General features: G+C 44.1%; 2 protein-coding genes across 9 annotated transcripts in view; both read left to right on the top strand.

Annotated features, from left to right (window-relative positions):
• KIAA1143 (KIAA1143 ortholog) overlaps positions 1-22,061 on the top strand; it is a 273,363-nt gene that overhangs the window by 162,435 nt on the left and 88,867 nt on the right. The gene's annotated exons all lie outside the window — the stretch shown is intronic.
• ZDHHC3 (zinc finger DHHC-type palmitoyltransferase 3) overlaps positions 1,779-22,061 on the top strand; it is a 31,217-nt gene continuing 10,934 nt past the window's right edge. For 2 of the 8 annotated variants that reach the window (XM_035549765.2, XM_035549772.2), the window contains exons 1-5: positions 1,779-1,936; positions 12,119-12,448; positions 15,096-15,220; positions 18,565-18,661; positions 20,519-20,600. In XM_035549765.2, the coding sequence (XP_035405658.1) occupies positions 12,143-12,448; positions 15,096-15,220; positions 18,565-18,661; positions 20,519-20,600 (610 nt within the window). In that variant the 5' untranslated portion in view covers positions 1,779-1,936; positions 12,119-12,142. Of the gene's footprint in view, positions 1,937-2,032; positions 2,367-9,116; positions 9,255-10,246; positions 10,384-12,022; positions 12,449-15,095; positions 15,221-18,564; positions 18,662-20,518; positions 20,601-22,061 lie in introns of those variants that run through there. The other 6 variants (XM_035549769.2, XM_035549768.2, XM_035549771.2 and 3 more) reach the window with 6 other exon arrangements.

Raw genomic sequence — 22,061 nt, forward strand, 5'->3', positions numbered from 1 at the left:
AGTCACCCCCCCGCCACGGCCTGACAGGGGGAGGGCTCCGCGCATGCGCAGCGCCGCGCGCAGCGGGCGGGAAGCGGACGGGGTGGGCGCAGCGGCTGTTGCTCTCCCCCCCCCCCCCCCCCGCCCCTCGCTGAGGTGATGGCGGGGCGGGGGAGGGGGCGCGGGGGCGCGGGGGGGGGGTTACCTCAGGGAGAGGTCCGAGCGCCCCCGGGCTTCCCCCTGGGAAGGAGTAATTAATTAAGTAATTAAAAGCGTGCCAGGCATTAATTACGGGGGTTGTTCTCTTTGCGGCGGCCTTCTGAGAGCTCCGTGACGAGGGGCGGTTGGTGGCAGGTTCACGTTCCTCACGCAGCTCTTGCGCACAGCCTCCAGGCTCCCCTAGAAGCTCCCAAGCCTCGTCCTGATGCACACCCGCTGGCGGAGGCCTTGTGTGACCGTGCTGCCACAGCTCCTGTGGGTGCCTGCAGCCCCCGAGGCTCCTCGCTGCATTAAACGTGGGGCGCTGGCCGCTGTGCCCAGAGCGGGGAGCACAACACGACAGGAGCAAGCCTGCGGTGTGGAAGGCGCTTGGGAGTCTCGCCCTGCAGCACCTCCGGTGGGCTGTACATCCACTAGCAGGTGCATATCTGGGATGCATCCCACGGCTCACCTGCAGCCCCGTTCCTGTACACAGGGATCGCTGCGTGGTGGCGGCTGACCCATTCCCTGAAAAGAGGGCAGGCAGCGGAGCCTCGGGTGGCTCGCCCTCCCCACTGACCTGGGGAGGTGAGCAGGGCCAGGTGACAGCAGTGACCATGTGGGAAAGGGGCCAGGGTCACACGCTTTCCCTTCGTCTGGCCCCGCAGAGCGATTTTTAGGTCCTAATATTCTGGTGTGGGAGGCAAACAGTGGGAAGTACCTTATAAAATTCCGTCCCGATCTGACCTCAAGTGTTAATGCAGGTGCACTGTGTGATTCCCACCGCAAGCACAGGTACTGTGGCTCCTGGTTCTGTCTGGCTCACGGCTATAAATGCAAGCCATAAATGCAAGGAAAGATGATGTGTTTTTTTTTTCCCCCCTTTCCGCCATCCCAGCCTGGAGCCTACCTAACGTGGGTCAAATCCTTGCATGGTTCAAAGCCCAGCTAGCCGCTCTGCACCATATACATGCAAACAGCAGTTTTCCGGAGGCTCGGGAATTCCAGGTCTGGCTCCCCATTTCCTCAGGGGTGGCAGGACAGGAGGCATCCTCTCCCTGCGGAGATTGCTTCTTGGTGCGTTTAAAATCCTTTTCTAAAGAAACACAACCCCGGAGGTTATCAGACAGAAGGACAACGGTGTTTTTTCTAGGGATGGCAAAGCAGCGACTTTTTGCCTAACCTCATTACGGTACACGACAGCACGCGGTGGCTGAAATTAAAAAAACCCCAACCAACCAGACCCAGCCCGGGGGGAGCCACCCGGCGCTCCCCGATTCACGCCACCACGGGCATCAGCGCCTCGCCCCGTGCTTACCGCCGGCGGTGGGGGCCGCAGCGCTGCCCCCCGGCCCCCAGATTTCCCCAACCCCCCGAATTTATCCCATTTATCCCTCGACCAGCCGCGGGCAGGCGCGCAGAGGGCAGGCGGGGCCCTGCGGCAGGCGGCCGGGCCGGGTCGGGCCGGGCCGAGGCGAGCGGAGCCGGCGGCGGAGCCGCTGCCCGCCCTGTGCCCGTGCCCCGGGGCGGGGCGGGGAGGGATCGGGGCCGGGAGCGGGGCCGGGGCCGCCGCTCGCTTCCTGGTGGCTCCCGGCGCCGCCCCGCCGAGAACCGCGTGAGGGGGCCGGGGGGGGGGGGGCGCCGCCGGGGCCGCGTGTGCGGGGCTGCCCGCACCGGCACCCGCACCGGCACCGGGACCCGCACCGGCACGGCAAACGGGGCCGCTGGCGGCTCGCAGGGCGGCGGGGCGGCCTGCGGGGTAGGTGGCGGCGGCGGGGCGGTGTTTACCGGGAGGAGGGCGGCGGGGGGGGGGGGCCGCGGTGCTCCGGGGGGAGGTGGGGGCCCGCTGGGAGGGAGGGGACCGCGGGACGAGGCCCGGTGCTGGCCCCCCGGGGGTTTCGGAGCCCTGCGGGGTGCCTTGGTCCCGGCACAGCGAGCGGGAGCTGCGTCTTGTGGCCAGGAGGGGTGCTGGGGAAGGAGGTTGCCCCAATTCCTAGGGGCTGGGGTGGTGGGGAAGGACCCTGCCCCAATCCACACGGTGTTTCGGGTGGGAAGGATTCGCAGGGTAAGGGCTGACTGCCTCTGATGCCCAGGGTGGGAGATGGCAACGCTTCGGCGCGCACCGTGCTTTTCTCGCCCTGCAAAAGCAACACACACGGCTTTTGTATAGCACCGCAGACATTGCCACGGTAAGTGGAGCCACGCGTGGATTCCCGTCTTTAAAATCGCAGCCCCGTGTGCGGCAAAGATCCCGTCCTTCAAACACTACGACTACGGTGCCGTCTCTCTGACGCAGTAGTGTTTGTCATACCAATGGGAGCTGCTTGTGGTAGTAAGTTGTGTCTGACTCGTTGAAATTTAGGAGGTGCGATCCAGAAGCTCTGTGCAGGTACGGGTTTGTAACAGGGAAAATATGAGGTCTGCCTAAAAACTGAGGGTACTTCTACACCCCCAACACAAATGGTGTGTTGATGTGTTTCTGTTATCATTTTCAGAAGTATAGTTGCAGACAGGGTATGTATTTCTCTTTGAAATTGGCTTTTGGTAGTAGACAAAAGTGACAAAACGTGATTTAACCCAGCAGGCTGTAAGAAGATGAACGCCTGATTCCTCAGCAGATGTGCACCCGCTGTGCCCAGGTAGTTGCGTGTCTTTGGGGGACAGTTTCCTTCGCCCCCGCAAAGGGGACAGGTGGCAGTCTAAAGCAGCGTGCGCGTAGCCCAGGCAATGGTAACCCTGCTTTGGTGAATCCCTGCTGCTTACCTGGTGTGAGTTTGCTTTTCAGGATAGCTGGGTTTCTGTGTGTTTCAAATGGAACAAGAGCTAGCAGTGCCACGTGGGCGATGTAGTTTAAAGCCATGCGTTGCTTTATTTTGGGGAAACTTGCTGGCACAGCCATGCTGTTAGGACAATTCTTTGATTCTGTGGTAATGGGACATGTCTCCTGTAGAGGCGACCCCAGTGTCGGTGATGGGCACCCAGGCTGATTCAGTCTGAAAACGGCTTGGCTGTAGCTCAGCTAGTTGCTGCAGATGTGAACTGAGTGAGCTTATGGCTGTCTCTGGTCTCTCTGCAGCGTAGACATGACCTTTTTCTTAAGGTGATAGTGTGGAATACAGCTTTTCTGCCTGTGTGAAAGAAGGCAGAGGGTAATGTAGTATGTGATGGGGTTATAAAAGCTTGTTGTCACTTTTTATTTTCCCTGCCCTGTGCTTAGCTGGCTGAAGCAAACCAGGTATGAATGATGGTACTCAGAATATCGTATTTAACTGAAACTTAAAGTTGCTGTAGAGAAAATGACAAGTTAAAGCTTTCCCTACGAGAGCTGCATGTTTCCTGGGTTGTGCAGACGAGAAGAAAAAAGAGCTGCAACTTGACTGGAGCTGCAGTGCAGCAAGTCTGCCAGTAGCTCTTTGCACATCGTCCTTTTGAGGGAGCCCAAAAGGAAAAGCCAGCTCGCCTCTGCAGGCTGTGGGTGCCAGAGGCCTCCCCCAGCACCCGGTCCCAGCTGGTAGGTGCGAGGTGTTACGGGACGGGGCAGCCGTGCTCTGGCTCTTACTGCAGAGCAGCATGGGCAGGTGACCTCCTTTGGCCCGGAGCTGGGGGTCCTTGGGAGAGCTGCGGGCTGCAGCAGCAGGGTTCAGCCAGAAAAATGTTGGGACTCACTGCTCCATGCGCTTTAGTGGCAAGTAAGGATACAGAAGACTCAATGTTAATGCCTCGTGGGAAAGGGGAGGATGTTGAATGGGAGGAAACGCACGGCCCTTGTTGATGTTTTTGCTGCGAGGCTGGTGGTGGATGGTGCGTTTGTGAGGTGCAGCTACAAGCTTTGCCGTAACGCAGGGACCAGTCTGAAATGTGCAGCTTTCAGAAGTTACGGCGGATGGGCTCAGGTGGAAGCAGTAAGATTGAAAATGGGTAATGTGAAGCACTACACTATTTAATAATAATTTAAAAATAAAAATGACAATGAGAGTTAGGGTCCTATTCACCGCCCTAGTGGAAAGACAGCAGTACCATGCAGAGAGATCAGAAATCAGAGGGCTATAGCAGGGGATTAAAAGGAGATGGGAACGTGATACGCACCTTTGCTCTTTGCAGTGACTGCTTCAATCACTGTTGTCCAATACGGCGTAGGATGGACAGACAACACATCCTGTATTGCAGTTAGTCTGGTCTCCAGGTCTTGGTATTTCAAAGGATAACAAAATTAATGTTTACCCACAGAAATCTATTTTTTGTGGAAAGAGCGATCACTTGTGCTTGCTAGCGCATCAGTGAGCAAAACAAATACTGGTTGCCAGTCGAGAAGTTCTTTGCTATATTTTAAAAACTTTAACGTGGGGCAATCTCTGAACCTGCAGGTTTTTCCAGTTCCCTGAAGCGCACCATAGCTTTCTCGTAGGCTGACTCTTAACGTCATAAGGTTGGATCGTGATAGTCACGATTTTCATTTTAGGGTAGAGGTGATTTTTTTTTTTTGTCACTGTTTCATTAACGTGCTATTTTAATGTGTGCCCTGTGTCTTTCTGTGTCTGGTTTAGGTAGCTGCTTAGGTGCAGTACTTAGATTTAAAATCTAAATGCCTTAAAGCTCTCATACCTTTATCTTTGAAACTCCCCGATGTGGTAAGGAAGAAGCGTAGACTACAAGTGGGGGAATAAAGTAGGAGAGACAGCAACTCGCTCATGCTTTTGAGGGGGGGCTGTAGCAGAGGCAGGCAAGAGTCAAATCCCGGGTCAGACCGAGTGAAAAGGTATGTCTGGTAGCTAAGGGGCTCTTTCTGCCTTGAAAGGTAATACTCTGAATATTCTTTAGACTGGGATAGTTCTGCCAGTGTCTTATTAGGAGCAAGATGAAGAGAAAAAAAAAAAAAAAACTGTTCTGCTTCTCAGGAAAATATATTTTAATGCCATGAAAGCAGCGTAGTTTTTAACATATATAACTGGTATTATTTTTAGTGTCTAAGCAAAACGTCCTCCTTTAATTTCTTCTTTCCCTTTTTTCAAAAGGTTTACACTGGACAAATTGAGAGTTTAAATTCCCTTAATCTAGTGGATTAAATTCCTTTAAAACAATGGCTCGCTGTTTTAAGTCCTGAGTCAGCATCAAAATTGGAAAGCTGTCTAGAAGAACAGGACAGCTTCTCCTGTCTCGTATCTCATGAGGCTGTCTGTTCACAATAACTGCAGCGCTGTGGGAAAGCGTGACATCCCCAGTCATTTTCTGTTTCCCAGTGCAGTCCTTTCTGCAAGGTTGTTCTGTCCTTCTGGTCCTTATTCCAGGTAGGTGACGAGGCCACAAGGGTGGCTTGTATTTACAGGTTGAGGTCTAACATTTCTTTTTACATAGATTAGTGGCTCGCATGTATTTAGTCTGTCAGGAAACTGAGATTGAAGTGACAGAATTTCTTAATAGCCCTTGCAGCTCTGATAGTGAAAAGGCTGTGATTGTTCTGTGATGGTTCTTACTCAGTAACAGCTTTAGGAAGTAGCTGACATCTCTGCAGCGCTCTGGTCAACTGCTCGTGGAGATCACTGGAATTGGGATAAGAACAAGTCAGATCCAAGCCTGACCTTATTCTTTACTGTACTTCTTACTTGTGTCCCGTTCCTTCTTGTTGCCCCCATTTTGTCACCCGTCCATAGTGGTTCAGCGTTCCTGTACCTTGGACAGTAACTTTGTCGTGCCTCTTTGCTCAGGCTAGCAGCTAACAAGCCTTGCAGGTGGGGGTGGAATACCAAATATTATTTACCAAATAATTATTTATTACCAAATATTTACCAAATATTATTTACCAAATAACTCAAGACTCTTAGGTGAGTCTTTATTGCATTATATTTTACTTAACATATATCTGTTGGTTAAACAGAAATGATAGGGGCATTAACCAGGAAACTGTTACCATCTGTCCAGAGAGACTGCGTATCACAAACATGCTTTTATTAATTGAGAAAACATGGCCTTATTTTCCTTACAGTTATACTAATGGAATTCCACTGACACTGCAGAGGTTGCTTCTTGTTTACAGTGATGTCAGTGAGAGGACTGGGGGTTTTGTGCCTTACGAGGCTACCTCTTTCAAGCCCGCCAGCCTCAGCCCTGAGGATGGAGTTTCTAGATCTGACAGATGTCTTTGAGGTAATTTCCACTCCCCCCTGCTCTCCTTAGGGAAAAGTTCCCTCTACATATTCATATTCCCATTCATACATATTCTTCAGGAATACACACCTTCAATTAAATCTTCCCTCTAATAAGATGCTTCCAATAAAAACAAGAAACAAACAAAACATCCCTCACCTCTTTAAGTGTGCTTTTAGTGATCCGTTTTTACTAAGCTGTTGTTAATGCATGGACCCTTCAAAATAATAATAATTACAAAACCTAGATTATTCTTGAAAATAGCGAAATGACATTGTAAACAGTTTTCTAAACTGTCTATAATGCAGCTTTGTAATACAGCCACTCACTCCATTTGTGTGTAGAAAATTCTGTACCTGGAGTACCGCGTGGTTTTATGCTCTCCTTCCCTTTTCCTAAGACATGTAATGCAAGTCTATGCATTTAGCCTCAAAAAATACATTTTTTTAAAGTCTTGTCACGTTTTAAGATTATTTTTAGTGGTTTTAGTATAATTGACATTCTGATCTCTTTAGGCCATTTTGATTCAGTATGAGAACTGAAACTGTGTTGAAATGACACGACTTCAATAGCCGGAGGTTTCAGGTGAATCGGAGATGTTTGTGAGCTCAAGGGTAGCTGGTAATGTAGTGCCTAGGCTGAAACTGTACCTCTCTATGTGCCTGAATTTCCAGAAGAAAAATGAAAACTTTTCTGCACCAGGCACAATCCTGTTACCCTGCTTCTGGGGCGGCTGGAGTAGGGCTAGCAGAACTGACTTTGCACTGTGACATTTTGATCGCAGTTCTCAGGTGGCTCGGCAGTACAGTGTTAAGATCCCAGTGCCTGATCCTTCCCTAATGCTTTTGCCATCTTAACCAGAGAAAAACAGTTTTTAATCCTTTTTTTTTTCACTTTTTTTAAAACTACAGTTAAAATATTCCAATGGAAGTACAGCTCTCTATAACAAATATAAGCCTGCTTTTTTCAGTTGCCATTCACAGACCTGTTAGAAAAGTCCCATTGATCCTTCAGGGTTTTGTATACCAGCGGCTGAAAACTGCCAGGCTGATGGATATCTGGATGAATCAGTAGGAGACTGCCAAAAATTCTCAGCATTCTCATTCCACTCCCGTTGATCAGATAAAGCCTTTCAGGTCTTGCAGAAACCATTAGGAAAGAATAGACAGAATATTGGTATTTCCTTATTATTATTCCTGCTAGAACTTGCTTTGGCAGGTTTTGACAGGCTTGTTGCTAGACGTGGACTATGTGAAATCATGGCAGGAGAAGCACAGGTAAATACTCTGTTAGTTAGAAGGCATACTTCCACTTCTGTTGCAAAGAAATATTAAATATGTAATGTTTTAATCAGTGTGATTTTATGTACAGAAAACTGAAATAAACTTCAAAATGACATCTCACAGTTTATATATATTTAAGTAAATATATACATATATATATATATAGGTTTTAATTTTTGTTTTGTATAAGGGGATGTCCAGTGTATCTAGATCACCTAGTTTAGCTGCGTCATGAATATAATGTGACTGGTAATGTATGTTTGCTTCCTTTTGATGGCAATAAAAAGTTAACTTTAGAATTATTTATCAGCTCTCAAAGCGCTGGCAGTGAGCCCTGGTTCTGTGTGTTACAGAAACTGTTCCAAAGTACCCCTTTAAAGTGAATAAAAGACCTGAACTGAAAGCTGAAATCCCTTCAAACTGAAGCCCCTTACAGGGTCCTCCCCTTGTCTGTCTGTCTCTTGTTCAAGATTGTTTTAATAAAATAGGCAGAACTTGAAATTCACTTAGTTATTCTGACAAAACAGAACCTCTTCCCAAAGTTGAATGTTAATGGAGTTCTAATAGAGGAAATGGTTGCAATGTCTACGTGGTAATACTGCAGTTTTGCAAATCACACTGATGTGCTTGGCTTTTCCAGCGTGAGTAATTACATGAAAATCAGCGGGATGACGATGATGGTGTCATTTTTGTGTACTTTTTATAAGATCAGGACGTCAGGTAGCCTTCAGAAAGCCATTGGGTGAAGGCCCAAATCATCCATTAGTTCATTCTTAACACGTCGTTCGGCAGTCACAGGCCATTAAAAATAGATTTCAGGCATGACTTAGGTCAAAAGACAGTTACTTAATTTATAAAAGGTGTAATAGCATATTGTAAGCATTCATTTGGCAGGAAGTGGGTTTTAATTTATTTTGTTTACATTTCTAATGTCTATATTACTTATGTCTTTGATTATTCCTGTAATGCTAAATGCCTCCCAGATTAAAAAAACAAAAAAAGGTTTTTGCTCTGACACGTCCTTAAGCTAAATGGATGTGTTTGCTGTCATTACATCTCACACTTACCTGCCGTCCTCTCCTGTAGCCTGACACCATGATTAAGTTCTTCGCCTTCCTCGTTTACATAGTGTTTGCTCCGGAGCAGGAGCGACTGACATGCTCCAGCTGGGGGTTGTAAATTAAGTTTGTGTGTGGGGTGATTTAAGGGCAGACTCATCAGGGCAAGCTGCTATCCCTGCCACAAGCTTCTTATGTATGTATGTATGTGTGTATGTATGTATGTATGTAAGAACAAAGAGTTTTAAAAGTTAGCCAGGCTATACAAAAGAGACGCTGAGGCTCTGTGCTCCTGTAGCTTGACTCTAAGATACTGTACGCTGAAACACGAACGTGTTTATCAAATAATGAATGGTGTTTATGTAGTGATTACTGATTTTTCATTTTGTCACCTGATGATGACTGTAAAGCCAGTATTAAATAACCAAGTGCATTAAATAACACATCTGTCCTCCAGGCAGAAGGCAGCGTTGGAGGCCTGCGCCGAGGCCTTGTCTGCGCTCCCTTACTGCTCCGCAGGAGCTGGGCCCCAGCTGCAGACCGAGGTGCCTCAGGGGTCCTCCCAGGTTCTCCTTGGATGGTTCCACAGCAATAGGTTTTTATTTTCCTTTTACTATTTCCTAAAGTAATACTACTTTAACTCAGTAATATTTCTGAGAGAACTTTCATTGGTGTGAAACCACTTCCTGTATTAGCAAGAGGTCTGAATTTTCTTTTGGCTGCTGAAGTGTGTTGTTCCAGGCTAAACCCGCAATTTTAATCAGCATGCACATGTCTAGCTTTCAGTTGGTCTCTACTAATACCAACCTTAATGTGACTTGTCAGAATAATTCCTCTGTTAGATAGGAGTTTGCTTTTCTTGTGGCTGTTTCATTCCTTTGCTTTGGAAAATAAAACCTGGGGGGGGGGAGGGGGAATGAAAAGCCTCACAGAGTCTAGGCAGAAAATCCTGAAAGTCTGTGTTCAGGACTGTCCCACCTGATGCGTCAAGCCTAAACCTTTAGTTTGAAAACTGAACATCTAAATCACTGTTTTTTTTAATGCAATATGATGTTTCTGTCAATTAAAACTTAATTGTCAGGCATGAGTCTTTTATCAGATTTATTTTGAGCTGCAAAGCAGCATGATAATTTAAATAAGATTATTAAATAACGCATTGAAGGTTAAACAGTTACGTTTGGGGGTGGTTGAGTCTTTATAGACTTAAAAAGTATTTTGTGAATGTATAAATATATGCATCCATACACAAATAGTGAAAATATGGGGAAAAGGTATGGATTTAGTAGTAGGTGTAGGTTTAACTGAATTTAGGCCAGCAGACTGTATGGGTAATCACTGCTTCTGAAAATTATATGGCTTCTCTCCCTAAGTATCAGGTGTCATGAGGCTAAATTATAGCTGTGGTTAAAATACCAAATAATTACAACTTGATATGTGAGTTTTGTGAATGAGATTTTTTTTCTTGCCAAAGTAGATGAGACACGAGACACACGTGCACGTTTTTATCTTGATTTTTCTGTTGTGTGATATAGATATAAATACAAAGTTGGTATGCTCTAACATTAATCCATGTGACTTTTTTTTCAGACCCATAAAACATCCTGAATTATTTCACTTGGCAGCATACTAAATGTTAAAAGCGGAAATACAAGAAAATACCTATTTCTCCTAGCTTATTTATACCAGTTACGCCAGAAAGAAAACTGTGTGGTTATCACCTGCTGGTCAGTTGTTTGCTTTCATAACCCTCCTGGTTCATCTGCTGCATGCTAGAAACTGCGCTCCTGAGTTTTGCCTCTCTCTGTGGCAATAGCTGTTCCTTTTAAGTATCCAGTCACCTCTGTGTCACTTGCACTGAGACACACAAGCTCATCATTTTTGTGCTGGAGTTTAATTAATCATCCTGCTCATTAATAGCTTTAACTTTTGGCTGTGAGAGACTCCCTGTCTTGAAACAACACTTAAAAAGCCAGCTATCTTCCTTCATGCTGTCCAGATAGGGGCAACAGCATCTCCGTGTAGGTTGGTGGTATGCAAAGTAGAGCTTTTCCCCTGTACTCGAGAGAATTTAGCCATAAATATTTTGAGAGAAATTTAAGGTCCTGGATATGTTTGTAATCTTCTCACCACATTTCCTGTAAAATTTATCCATTTTGTCTAGGCAACAGCATTCATTTCTCTTGAACAGTCGAACACAAAAATAGCTTCAGTGTGAACTTTTTTGGCAGAAAATGTAACTAACTGTGAACATTGTCTCTCTTTCTCTGAATTAAAATGGAAAAATGCACTTTATTTTTGAAAAGAGATGAGAATAATGCTTACATGTCAAAATAGGAGGTGGCTGTTCGGGTATATGTGGTTCAATGTATTTGGTACCAAAATCGTTGTATCCATTTTTGTAGAAGGTGGGTCCTTGCACAGAGAGCTGTGCGTTTCTGTGGCGAAACTGTGGCGTTTCTGAGCCTTCAGAGCATTGAGCAAATATTTTTTTTTAGAAGTGTCTTTTGGAAGAAGTCACTGGGTGTGTGAAGAGCCACTTTCAAAGCGTAGCGTCCCAGGTGTGTGCTGACATTTGGAGTGGTGTAAGCTCCCAGCGCGGGCTGACTGATCCCTTGCCAGAGTTGTATGAGCACCTTTTTTTTTCTCAAATGCTTAAGTTCAGTGGGAGTTACGCTGAAACTACAGCAAGGGAAGCAATTTCTGCTTCCACAATGGACCTTGCAGTCTGGGTAGCTAAGGTGCCTGCAGAGATGGAGAGGACAAAGCGATGCAGCAGGTGTGTTGTGTTAGTGCCCATGTTACAGTGGAGGGGACTTAGCTGGGAGCACTAACGGGGAGGCAAAACAAACGCCATCAAGGGATGGAGCAAAGCTGCCAGGGGAAGGATGGCAGAGCAGAAGGCTTAAGAGGGACATAAAGCCAAAGGAGAGAAGAGCATAGGGCTACTGCTTCAGTAGTTCCTGCCACTGTAACTCCTCAGCGGGTTGTTTTTGCAGTTTTAACCCCAAGGCTCCCTTCCCTTCCTTAGGTCTGATCCAGCAGAAGGGGACCCTGCCAGCTCTGCCAGGTCTTTGCTCTTTTCCCCGTGGCAGTGGCCAGTTCTTGCTTCAGCCCCAGCTGTGGCTGCTCCCGTCGGCACCCACCTGATTGCTATGCTCTTCATTAAAATACTTGTTGCCTTTCCTCTGTGGGAGTGGAGGTGGCACGCTGGTGGATTTAATGTGTAATTAAGCAAGTCTTGAAAGCACTTAGAGTCTTCTGGGTAAGAAGTGTTCTGATAAGTGTGAGAGTCTGGTTTCCAAATCCATTATTTCTTGTTGGATTTATTTGTTTTTTTTTTTTCTTTTTTCAACTTGCTTTCAGCAATTTGGAGTTTCTCACATGATCCCAGTACCGCCATGTGAAAAGATCGCTGCGTGCCTTGCAAAGCGGTGAACGCCGTTTCTGGTTCTCTTTCAGATGCAAGTATGGACATAATAGCCTATGATGCTTACTCCAGTCCACCGCTTCAGAGATATTGAAAGGAAACCTGAATACCTACAGCCAGAAAAGTGCGTTCCACCTCCTAGCCGCACTTCCCTGGGAACAATGTGGTTTATTCGAGATGGCTGTGGTATTGCATGTGCTGTCGTCACCTGGATGCTGGTGTTCTACGCCGACTTCGTAGTCCTTCTTGTCATGCTGGTTCCATCGAGAGATTACATTTATAGCGTCATCAATGGCACGCTGTTCAACACCTTGGCTTTCCTTGCTTTGGCTTCACATTTTCGAGCTATGCTGACAGATCCAGTAAGTGTATCTCTCTGTATGTCTCGGAAAGAAAAAGGCAGTGTTTTTCTTATCTGATAGATGTTGGGTAACTTGTTTGCTGAGTGAGCGGCAGATTTAAATAACTTGTGTGTGTCAGCCTGCCGAGTGAGGCTGCTGATGTGCTATGCTAATTCCTCAGCCCACTCAAGTCAAACGCAAAGTCAAGGACCCAGCTTTAGATTTCCCCTCGTGTGAGCAGCTCCTCTCTTCATGCTGAGGAGGAGAGCGTTTCTCTCTGACACTGTTTTCTCACCGATGCCAAGTCTCATGTTTGTGGCTTGTCGTGTCTTGAGAAACAGCAAATCAGGAAAAGCTGGTTTTGGTTGTCCGCCTTGTCAAGTAGTGCTCCAGCAGAATGGAGTAGAGTTGGTGGTGTTCTGAAAAGCCACGCTGCCACCTCTCATGCTGGTGATTTAGTGGAGTTTATTGGACCATGCTAAAACAAATATTATGTGAGTATGCTAAGAGCTGAAAGTTTGTGGGCAGGCAGGGAGCATAAGAATTTTAGCAGCCCCTTGTAATGTGTCCGTAGGACATTGCCTTATTAGAGGTACAGTTTATTACCATGATGCTTATTCTGAATGGCTGTGTTTGCTTATCAACCTCTGGACAGGAGATTCAGTTCAAAGCCCCATCCCCACTAGTCGTCGGAAGGAAATACAAGCTTGGACTCCTCTTGGCCCCTTCCTACTAATTCTTCTCGTTTCCGTTAGGAACGGCAGTGGGTGTCTGATACTCAAATTGTTCCTTTCAAATGTAATTTTCGACTTGAAACCTTGCATTAAAACTTCAGTGTAATATTATATCCTAGTTTTCAGCTCTCCCAGAAGCCACAGCACTGCAAAAATGTCTTGATTTGGGGTAGTTTGACAGCTTATGGTAAAGCAAACGCTGACTTGTTGCATGCTACTGCTGCTGGACACAACTTTGAGCAGTAATTGAGGCTCTGAAGCTTTTGGTCATTGGGCTGACAAACACAGGACTGTAGCAATTTATGATATAGTTTATGTCCTAAGGGTTCTCGCTGTTGTTAATTATTGTATGTTGTGTGGCTTTAATGCCTAGGGACCTTCAGGTCTCTGGAGCTGTTTTGCAGAGTTAGCAGTAACTCTTGAAACAAAAGCTATATTCTAAAGCAGACTGGGCAAGCATAGTGTCAGAGAAACAGATACAATCTCTCTGCAGAGAAATCTGAAAAATACATGTTAATTACCAGCGTGTGGTGGGATTTTTGTGTGTGGATGGAGAGAGCCAGTGGGATTTTGTTTTGTTCTTTGTAGAGACTTTAACGAAGAAATCAGCTAGACAAAATGGAAAAGGGAGCATGAAGAGAAGGGATGCAGGGCATCCACGGGGCAGACGTTGCAAGTCTGGGGTGGAAGAGGCCGCTAGGAAATGGAGAACCAGGGGCACATCCAGGATCAGAATGGAGCAGAGAACGCTGCTGAGGCAAACAAATAGGAATTCTTATCATAAATTAATTAAAACCTGGATTCTTCAGAACTGTTAGGATGCGTCGTGCTTTTCAGGAACTGCTTCCTGCGTGTTCTTGCTAAAAACATACCTAGGGTTTTGAGTTTTGCTGTGTACTAAAAAGAGAGAACGTTAACAGTTGCGTTTTGTAGAAATTGGTCACAGTAATATTTAAGTTTGCCGGTTTGTTGAGAGGTTTAAGTGGAAAAATACAAAGACTGCTCAAGAGAACTTTACAATACTGATTTAATGTGCAGATCTTTTAGTAATATCCATTATTCCTGTTTATTGCTGTTGAGAGGTTGTACGGGTGCGTTAAAAATAGACTATTCCTTCTGAAATCTGTTAAAATGTTAAATCCGTGTTTTTATTTCAGTATAAAAGCCTAGATCTGTAGAGGTGCATTGTGTCAGTGTACCAGCAGTGATTTCATACATCACATTTTATGATATTTTTTCTTTTGATCAAATTTTATGGCCGTAGAAAGGCTGTGGAAACTCTTGAACTTCTTGAAAACTTTTGAAAGTTCAGGCTTCTGCAGCAATTATATGTCACCTGTTTAAAGATATTAATTTTAATGTGGCATTTGCACAAATAATGTTTTATCTAGTCTTATTTGGGGGGAGGATTCTTAGAAAGTGTGCTCCGTTTGAAAGTTAAACCCTGATTTGAATAACAAATACACAATGGAAGCGTAGCTATTAATACATGAGATGTTTATCAGCAACTGTTAATGTACGCAATGATACTTTAGAAGTAGCAGCTTCTAGTGGAATTAAAGCATCTGATGTCTCCAGTTTGTGGTATGAAACACTGGGGTGATAAATCCATTGATTGGTGTGAAGAGAGGGATAAGGATCCTTAAATATTTTAAGGTTACCATGTGATTACAAAAGGTTGATTCCTTAGGTGAGGACTTACTGGTGCTGCTTATGTTTTTTTAATTAAAAAAAAAAAGTGATGTTTAAGTATTTGGTTCCATACATTAGGGCCTTGTCTTAATTTCTTTTTCTTGCTCTTCCTAAAACTCTGCTGATATTACGGAAGTTTTTATCTCTTTCCTTCCCCTTCCATGATTTTAAGTCATCTCTATTGTTCTGAGCACTCGTAATGTGCACAGGTTGATCTTCTGCTTTGTTTTCGTTTTCCGCAGGGTGCTGTACCCAAAGGTAATGCAACAAAGGAGTTCATTGAGAGTTTACAGCTAAAGCCAGGACAGGTGGTTTACAAGTGCCCAAAATGTTGTAGCATCAAACCTGACAGAGCACATCACTGCAGGTAAAGTCTTCTCTGAGAATTGCTCTTTTATCAAGTACTGCTGGACCTCAAGTGTTATACAGTGTGCCTGGATGTGAATTATTACTGGAGTGTGAGACTTGAGTGGTTAAATTGAAAGATTAGCACCCAAATTCTGCTGCTGGTAGTGCCAAACACATTTAAGCTTCTCTGAAAAAATCTGAGGCCTTTTCTGGGAATTTTTCACATACAGCAGGCTAGGGCCACCTCTTGCAAAATGAGAAACGCTTCACATAAAGACTGCCTTGGCTTCAGACCTGTGATTGACACTCCGTAAATGTTCTCAATACTGGGTGTCATGTAAAAAGGAAAAAAAAAAAAAAAAAAGGCTTTAAAAGAGACTTTAAATGCCAAAATGTAGAGGAAGCCATAAAATGTAATGTCTTTGTAAGGTCTGTCCTTTTTTTTTTTTTTTTTTTAACAGACCCATTTGCTTAATTGTAATTTCTATTTAGAATTGATATTTAAGTTAAAAACTAAAGTTTGGGTAGCAGTGTGTGTGTATATATATATATATATATATTGTTATTTTTGAAATAGTTCTTTTTTCCTCATTTTCTTTGAGTTCTGTGACTTTGTTTTGTGCTTTGTGATAGATCAGTATGCCTACTGATCTGTCATGTCCTTTCTTTTTCTGGTAGGATAAACTTCTCTGAAGAGAGTAACTGGTAGTGAGCTTTTTAGTACTAAGGGCAGCGAGCAAAAAAAATAACTACTTCCTAAACTTTTCTTCTGCTTTTAAAACAAGCAAACTTGCTTTCCAGTAAGTAGTTCATGAGTTTTAGCTGGTATCCCTTCCTTATCTACCCAAAAACCAACGCATACTGCGAGAGCTTGTATCATGGTTACTGCTGATTCAGGCAGGGGTCTTGTGGGAAGGGGAGCTCATGGTGCCGAGCTGAATGAACTCTGCTGTTTGTGCTTTTCACATCTCAGAGCTTTAGTTTGCAAATTTGTTGTTATTGGCTTTTTATTTTAATCCAAAGCAGGAGTTGGTTATTCAGTAGGAGCAATGTGATCGTGCCTATCACTTATTAATGCTACTGTAAAATCCCCTCTGACAGTTCTTCAATTATGAATGAAACTTCACATCTAAAATGCTGTCTAGCTGATGACTCACAGCACGGGCAAATGAAAAAAAGACCGTTTGGCTGAACACAAAACCTCGTCTCCACAAACCTTTTTTGTATGCTTTAAGTTAGTTTTATAGACGCTAAGGTTTGGGAAGCTGATCCGCTGAGCACTGATGCTGCTGAGAATCTTCAGTCAAACATTTCCTATAGGGTAGTGAGATCTGTTGGATTTTCACACACCAAGGTCGTGCAGGTGCATCAGCAGGAGGTATTGCTGAAGGGACCAGGATGCTTTTTGATCCCCGTGCTATCTTGTGAGAGCCCATGCCCAGCAGACGGCTCCTTCCAGCATTTGGAAGCCGGGATGTTGAGGGGGAGCGTGTCTGAGTACGGGCAAGCCCTGATGCTGACCGTTTTCAGCCTTAGGTTCTGTGTTTCCTTTTCCACCAGCTAGTTTCACCTTCTGTTTCCTGTCCATCCCCTTTTGGCACATTCACGCTGCATGAAGAGACTCCTCTCAGCCTTCGTTAGCTACCTCCTTCGTGGAGTCCTTGGTTTGGCTGCTTCAGGCTGGCCCTCAGGAGAGCTAGGGCCTAGGAGCAACTGGAGGGATTACTTTGGTACCCAGCCTGCTTCAGAGCCCTAGGGAAGCCTGCATGCATGCGCAGAAAAATGCAGACTAAATTAGACTACAGGGAGGCATCTTCCTGCTTCAAAACCACCTGCCTCCCTCCCCCTGCTTTTTTCCTTTTTTATTTATTTATTTTCCGGAACAAATAATTGATGCTTGTCCTGTATCAGGCAGATAACTTGTTTTTACAACACCAGCTCATTTCAGTTCCCGTGTATGTCAAAAATCACTTCAAGCTGCTTATTCTAACAAAATGAGGCTTTTCCGTGTTGTCCACTGCATCTGGGGCCAGCAGGTAGCAGGGTACCTGTGCCTGCCCGAGGAGAAGCAGCCCTTGGCCTGGCCACCTGGTGAGAGGCTGCTCCTGCCTGGCCAGCCTTCCATGTAGCATCAGGACTCATTTGTTGTTCAGGCATGGCAAGTATCCTTGGGGATTCACCCCTCCTGCAACGCAGGCGAGCACAAGGCTGTTCTGAGAGAGAGGTTTCTTATTATTTATTCATATGCGCTCATAACAACATGCTTATATTCTTATTTGAGGCTCTCTCAAGTTTTTGGGTGTTGTTTATTGTTTCTATTAAGGTTCGAATATTTCTAATTCTAAGAAGAAAAAATAAAAAAAAATTAGCACAGCCCTTAATTCTTTCTGTTTTAGAGGTGCCAGAATTGTTCTGGGCTTGCTATTGCTGTTTCCTTTCTGGGTCTATTGTTTGTTTGGTTTGGGGTTTCGTGTTTTTTTCATATTTGATTTCTGTGCTTGTTTGTGCAATGTGGTATCAGGAGACTGCCTTTCGTCTCCTATCATATGAGAGAGCAGCAGAGAAAAAGACTTCTTTTATTATGTGAGTTGAAGCAGTTACTGACTAACCAGGAGACTGATGTTCAGACAAAGTAATAGTCTTTTAATTATTTGACTTCAAGCCACAGTGTGCACGTTGGCAAGAATTTGAATTTTGATTTTTATTAGTGTGGTTTCGTGAAGTACGTCAACATCTAATTTTACCTTGAATGTATATTGTGGTACTGTCTTCCTGACTGACTGCCACAGCTGGTTTATGTCAGTATGTGGCTTACCTGGATGTCAGGAGTCCTTTGTAATGTTTGCTTTAATTTTGTTTTCCACAAGTTCCTGCTACAAGCTAGTGAGAGCAAATGAACCTTAATCTGTTATTAGCAATTCTGAAAAATATCTTCATTCATTACTGCTTTTCGTATCTATGTGTTGTGTGGTGGGGTTTTTTTTGGTTGTTTTTTTGGTTATATTTTAATCTGTGGGAATTTTCAGAGACTGATGAGGTTAAAACTAAACTAAAATACAGATTTCTTCCGTCTGCCCAAATGTATTTTTTCAAACCATATTTTGGCAGAACCACTGATAATGTTATGATAATGTGTCTGGCTTGGCATTAACTTTTTGCAGTGGTCATTTGGTATGCTATGGTTGATTGTGAACAGACATAGTCGGGTGACCAAACCAGAAATATTAATGTGCTGACTAGTAAATATGTTGAGGTTCAAATTTCATTTCTGATCCTTTCATTTCTGTGTGTTCATAAAACGCACGTGAAATCTTGTATTCCTGGAATGAGATTTGCTATAAATAAAGATCTGTATTTTTTCAGTGTTTGCAAGAGGTGTATTCGGAAAATGGACCATCACTGCCCGTGGGTCAATAACTGTGTAGGAGAGAATAACCAGAAGTACTTTGTACTGTTTACAGTAAGTATTTCACAAGTGGTGGTAGAGGTTGTCCAGTGTCAGTGAAATGCTGCATGTCAAAGCAGCTCCAAAAGCTGCCTTTCTTTTCTTCCCTGTTTCAGAAGAGCTGTACAGGGAACTCCTGCAGACTTGTATTTTACCAGTTAGGGAACACACACAGTACAGCAACCGGGAGAAGGCAGAACAGGAAGTGTTTGCCAGGGTTTGGTGAGGTTTGTGTTGTCAGTTGATTGGCATGCTGTTCCATAATTCAAGCAGTTTGTCATGATGTTGAGCTCTTTGAGGTATGGACCATCCTTTTACACTGCACTGTGTCTGGTAGGGTCCTAGTCCGTATGTAGGGTACCTAAATGTTGTACCTGTGTGAGTATTGTGTGGGATCATACAATAACAGCTGGTGTCACATCTTAAGCAAGGAGTAGGAAAGGATTATCCAATTTCCACTTGCAAGCAATTTATTTCTGTGTTTAAATCCAAGGAGGTGTTTGACTTTCTGTACTATAAGTGTGGCATAACAAGTAAGAAAACAGGAGTGCAGACTTTAATTCTACGTATTTATGGAAGGGTTGAAGTCTGTTCATCAAAGCAAACTGCAAATATCCCGTGGGAGTATTGCGAATGTGGCAAGGCTGAGTTTCAGTGATGCCCTGTTTTATTAATAAATCTTTGGAGAAATCTGTAGGTTCGAGGAAGAATGTTCTCAAATTACCAAGTAGAAAGGGAGAAATTTTCAGTTAAATGGAAACCTTGCTCTTAAACTTATTGTAGAAAAACTTATTTTCTATACTGTGGTTTGTTAGGGTGTGGATTACAAAACAAAATGAATTCTTTCCCTGAGCAAGGATTTTTTTCACTGTGAGGAACGAGCTGGATGTTTTAATCCTATCAAAAGGTTTTCTGATTCTGTTGAAACTGACGTTGCTTTCAAGTGGGCTGTGTTAAACAATTAATGTAGTTGAGAGAGAAACCAAATTTTGTTTTTGTTCAAGTAAAGACCTGGGGAGGTGAATGTGTGGCAGCACCTCAATTTCCAAGGAAAGACAAAATGTTCTCCTGCCACCTTTTCCTGCTTCCACAGGGGCATCTTGTAACAAGCTCTCTGTCACATCCAGTATCTCACGACTCTGTTGTCAGTCTGCAGGTCCAGGAAAGCCATCTTTTTAGTCTGTCTTGGAAAATCATAGAATGTATGTGTAGTACTGCGAATAGTTTAAAGCATTTTGTTGCAAAGATGTGACAGGATTTTTTTTTTTAAATAGATTATGTACAAAGTGTTAATGCTTGACAGAAATTTTCCATGCCAGTGTCTGCCTCAGGAAAAAAAACACAAATAAATAAATAAATAAATAACAACACTTTTTTCAAACTAATGCTGGGAAATAAAGTGCTTATTGTGGCTAAAACAAATTAGCTATTGTTTCACTGGTAAACTGTAGTGCTCTCTGGCGTGAGAGCACAGGCGTAAGCTTCAGCAACATGATACCTCCATGCCAGAGTTGCTGACCTCTGAAAGTTGCACTGTATGCAGTGGAGATGAGAGCAATAGGCAGCGTGGAGGCCACACTGCGGCGCAGGAGGCTGGGTTTTGTGTCCAGCTGGCTTTGAATTAAACACGCTCCTTCGTGTGCACTCAGAGCTGTTAGCAGGGCCAGAATGAGTTTTGTGTAGCCTTGGCATTTGCCGGCTTCATGGTGCTTGATTTAAGGGGGTGGGGGCTGTTGATTTTTTTTTTTTTAAATTGTTATTTTAGGGTCATTTTAACTCTTAACACTCCGCTTTATTTGAAGTGGTTGGAACATTTAACATTCTGGTCTTTGAGCTTTGCCTGATGCCTGTATTACATCCTTTATTTTTCAGATGTATATAGCACTGATTTCCCTGCATGCTCTAATTATGGTGGGATTTCACTTCTTGTATTGCTTTGAAGAAGACTGGACAAGTGAGTACTAACGAAGTATCTCGTTAAAATACCAGACTAGCCTATGAAAAAGACTGTATAATGCAGTTTGCACGTAAGGCAACCCCTTTTATGCTGGTTTTAGAAGAATGCTATCAAGGCTCTGCTGTGCAATCTTTGCTTTTTTAGTTATCAATTCTGGAACTTCATAATTCTTTCTGACCTGCTCGGATCTCTGTCCTGAAAAGTCCTCTTTCAACTTAAGGCTGATACTGCCTGAGGAGAAGCTGAGATATAAGGACTCCTAGGCAGTATGTGCAGTAAGCTAGTGTTTACGTGAACGCAGCACTGATGTGCTGAATGCCAAAGCAAGATAAGAAGAGTGTGTATGCTCTTTTTAAAAGGGTAAAGTGAGTCATTCTTGCAAGACTGCCAGGAAAACATGTTAACTCAGTTCCAGAAATCCACCCTCACAAGAACAAACAATTCCTTTCCACAAAAAATACCAACAACAACCAAAATAAACTACCAGCTCTCATTCTGGAGCAGCCAGTGAGTAAATTTTCACATAAGCATTTGAGATACATTTTTAAAAAATGTGGTCGTGGGAAATCCTCTAGGTAATGCTGAGTCAAAGAGCCAGGTGCCAAAGGATGTCTGTGCAGATTTGTGTGCTGCTTGCAGACTTTTTTAGAAGGACGTTAGCTTTGTTTTTCTTAGAATTTCATTTGTGTCATTCAATATAAGGACTGGTTTTAGCTTATAGTACTGCAGAGGGTAGGTATGTTTACACATACAAGGTGAATTTGACAAGGCTGTTGTGCAGTTCAAAACTTTGGCCAACAGCTGCCAAATGACTGAGAAATTCTGGATTTGGCTACAGTGGCTACGACCACAGTGGAAGGACCCATCAAAATATAGTTTCCTTTGCACCTTTTCTCCAAGCATGTATCTGTGAGGGAAGCACTTCTCCACCTGTTCCAGATTTAGGTGGCAGAACAGAGCATATACAAGAGGTGGATGGATCTGTTGTTCCAGCTGCCTTGGATGTACGCTGATGGTGTTAGCACTTGATTATTGCGTATCTGTTGAAGCTTAACATCTTCCAGTGGGGAAAAATTTTTTTTTTGGTGATACTGTTTGATTTCAGAGCAGACTAGGAATGTTCCAACACAACATTCAACGAAACACTAGGATTTTTGACCTTATAACATCCTTCTCCCTTTTCCATTCTTCTTTTCCTCATTTATAGGCTCCTTTTCAGACTCTTTCAGCTCTCACTTCAGTTTGCTATGAGGTTGCACTATAGGTAGAGTGTAAGGAAAAGATAACAACTTGGATAAGAATATGTCTTTTAAGTCTTTTAAGGTATGACTTAGAGAAGTTATAAAAGGAAGCCTTTGTTGTTTTTATGTTGGTGCTGCTGAAACGATCCTCCTTGTGTCCTGACAACTAGCTTGAGATTTCTAATGGGATTTTATTATTACGAAAAATCCTGGAAGA

The sequence above is a fragment of the Cygnus atratus genome, chromosome 2, assembly GCF_013377495.2.
Source record: "Cygnus atratus isolate AKBS03 ecotype Queensland, Australia chromosome 2, CAtr_DNAZoo_HiC_assembly, whole genome shotgun sequence".
In the NCBI taxonomy this organism is placed as follows: Eukaryota; Metazoa; Chordata; class Aves; order Anseriformes; family Anatidae; genus Cygnus; species Cygnus atratus.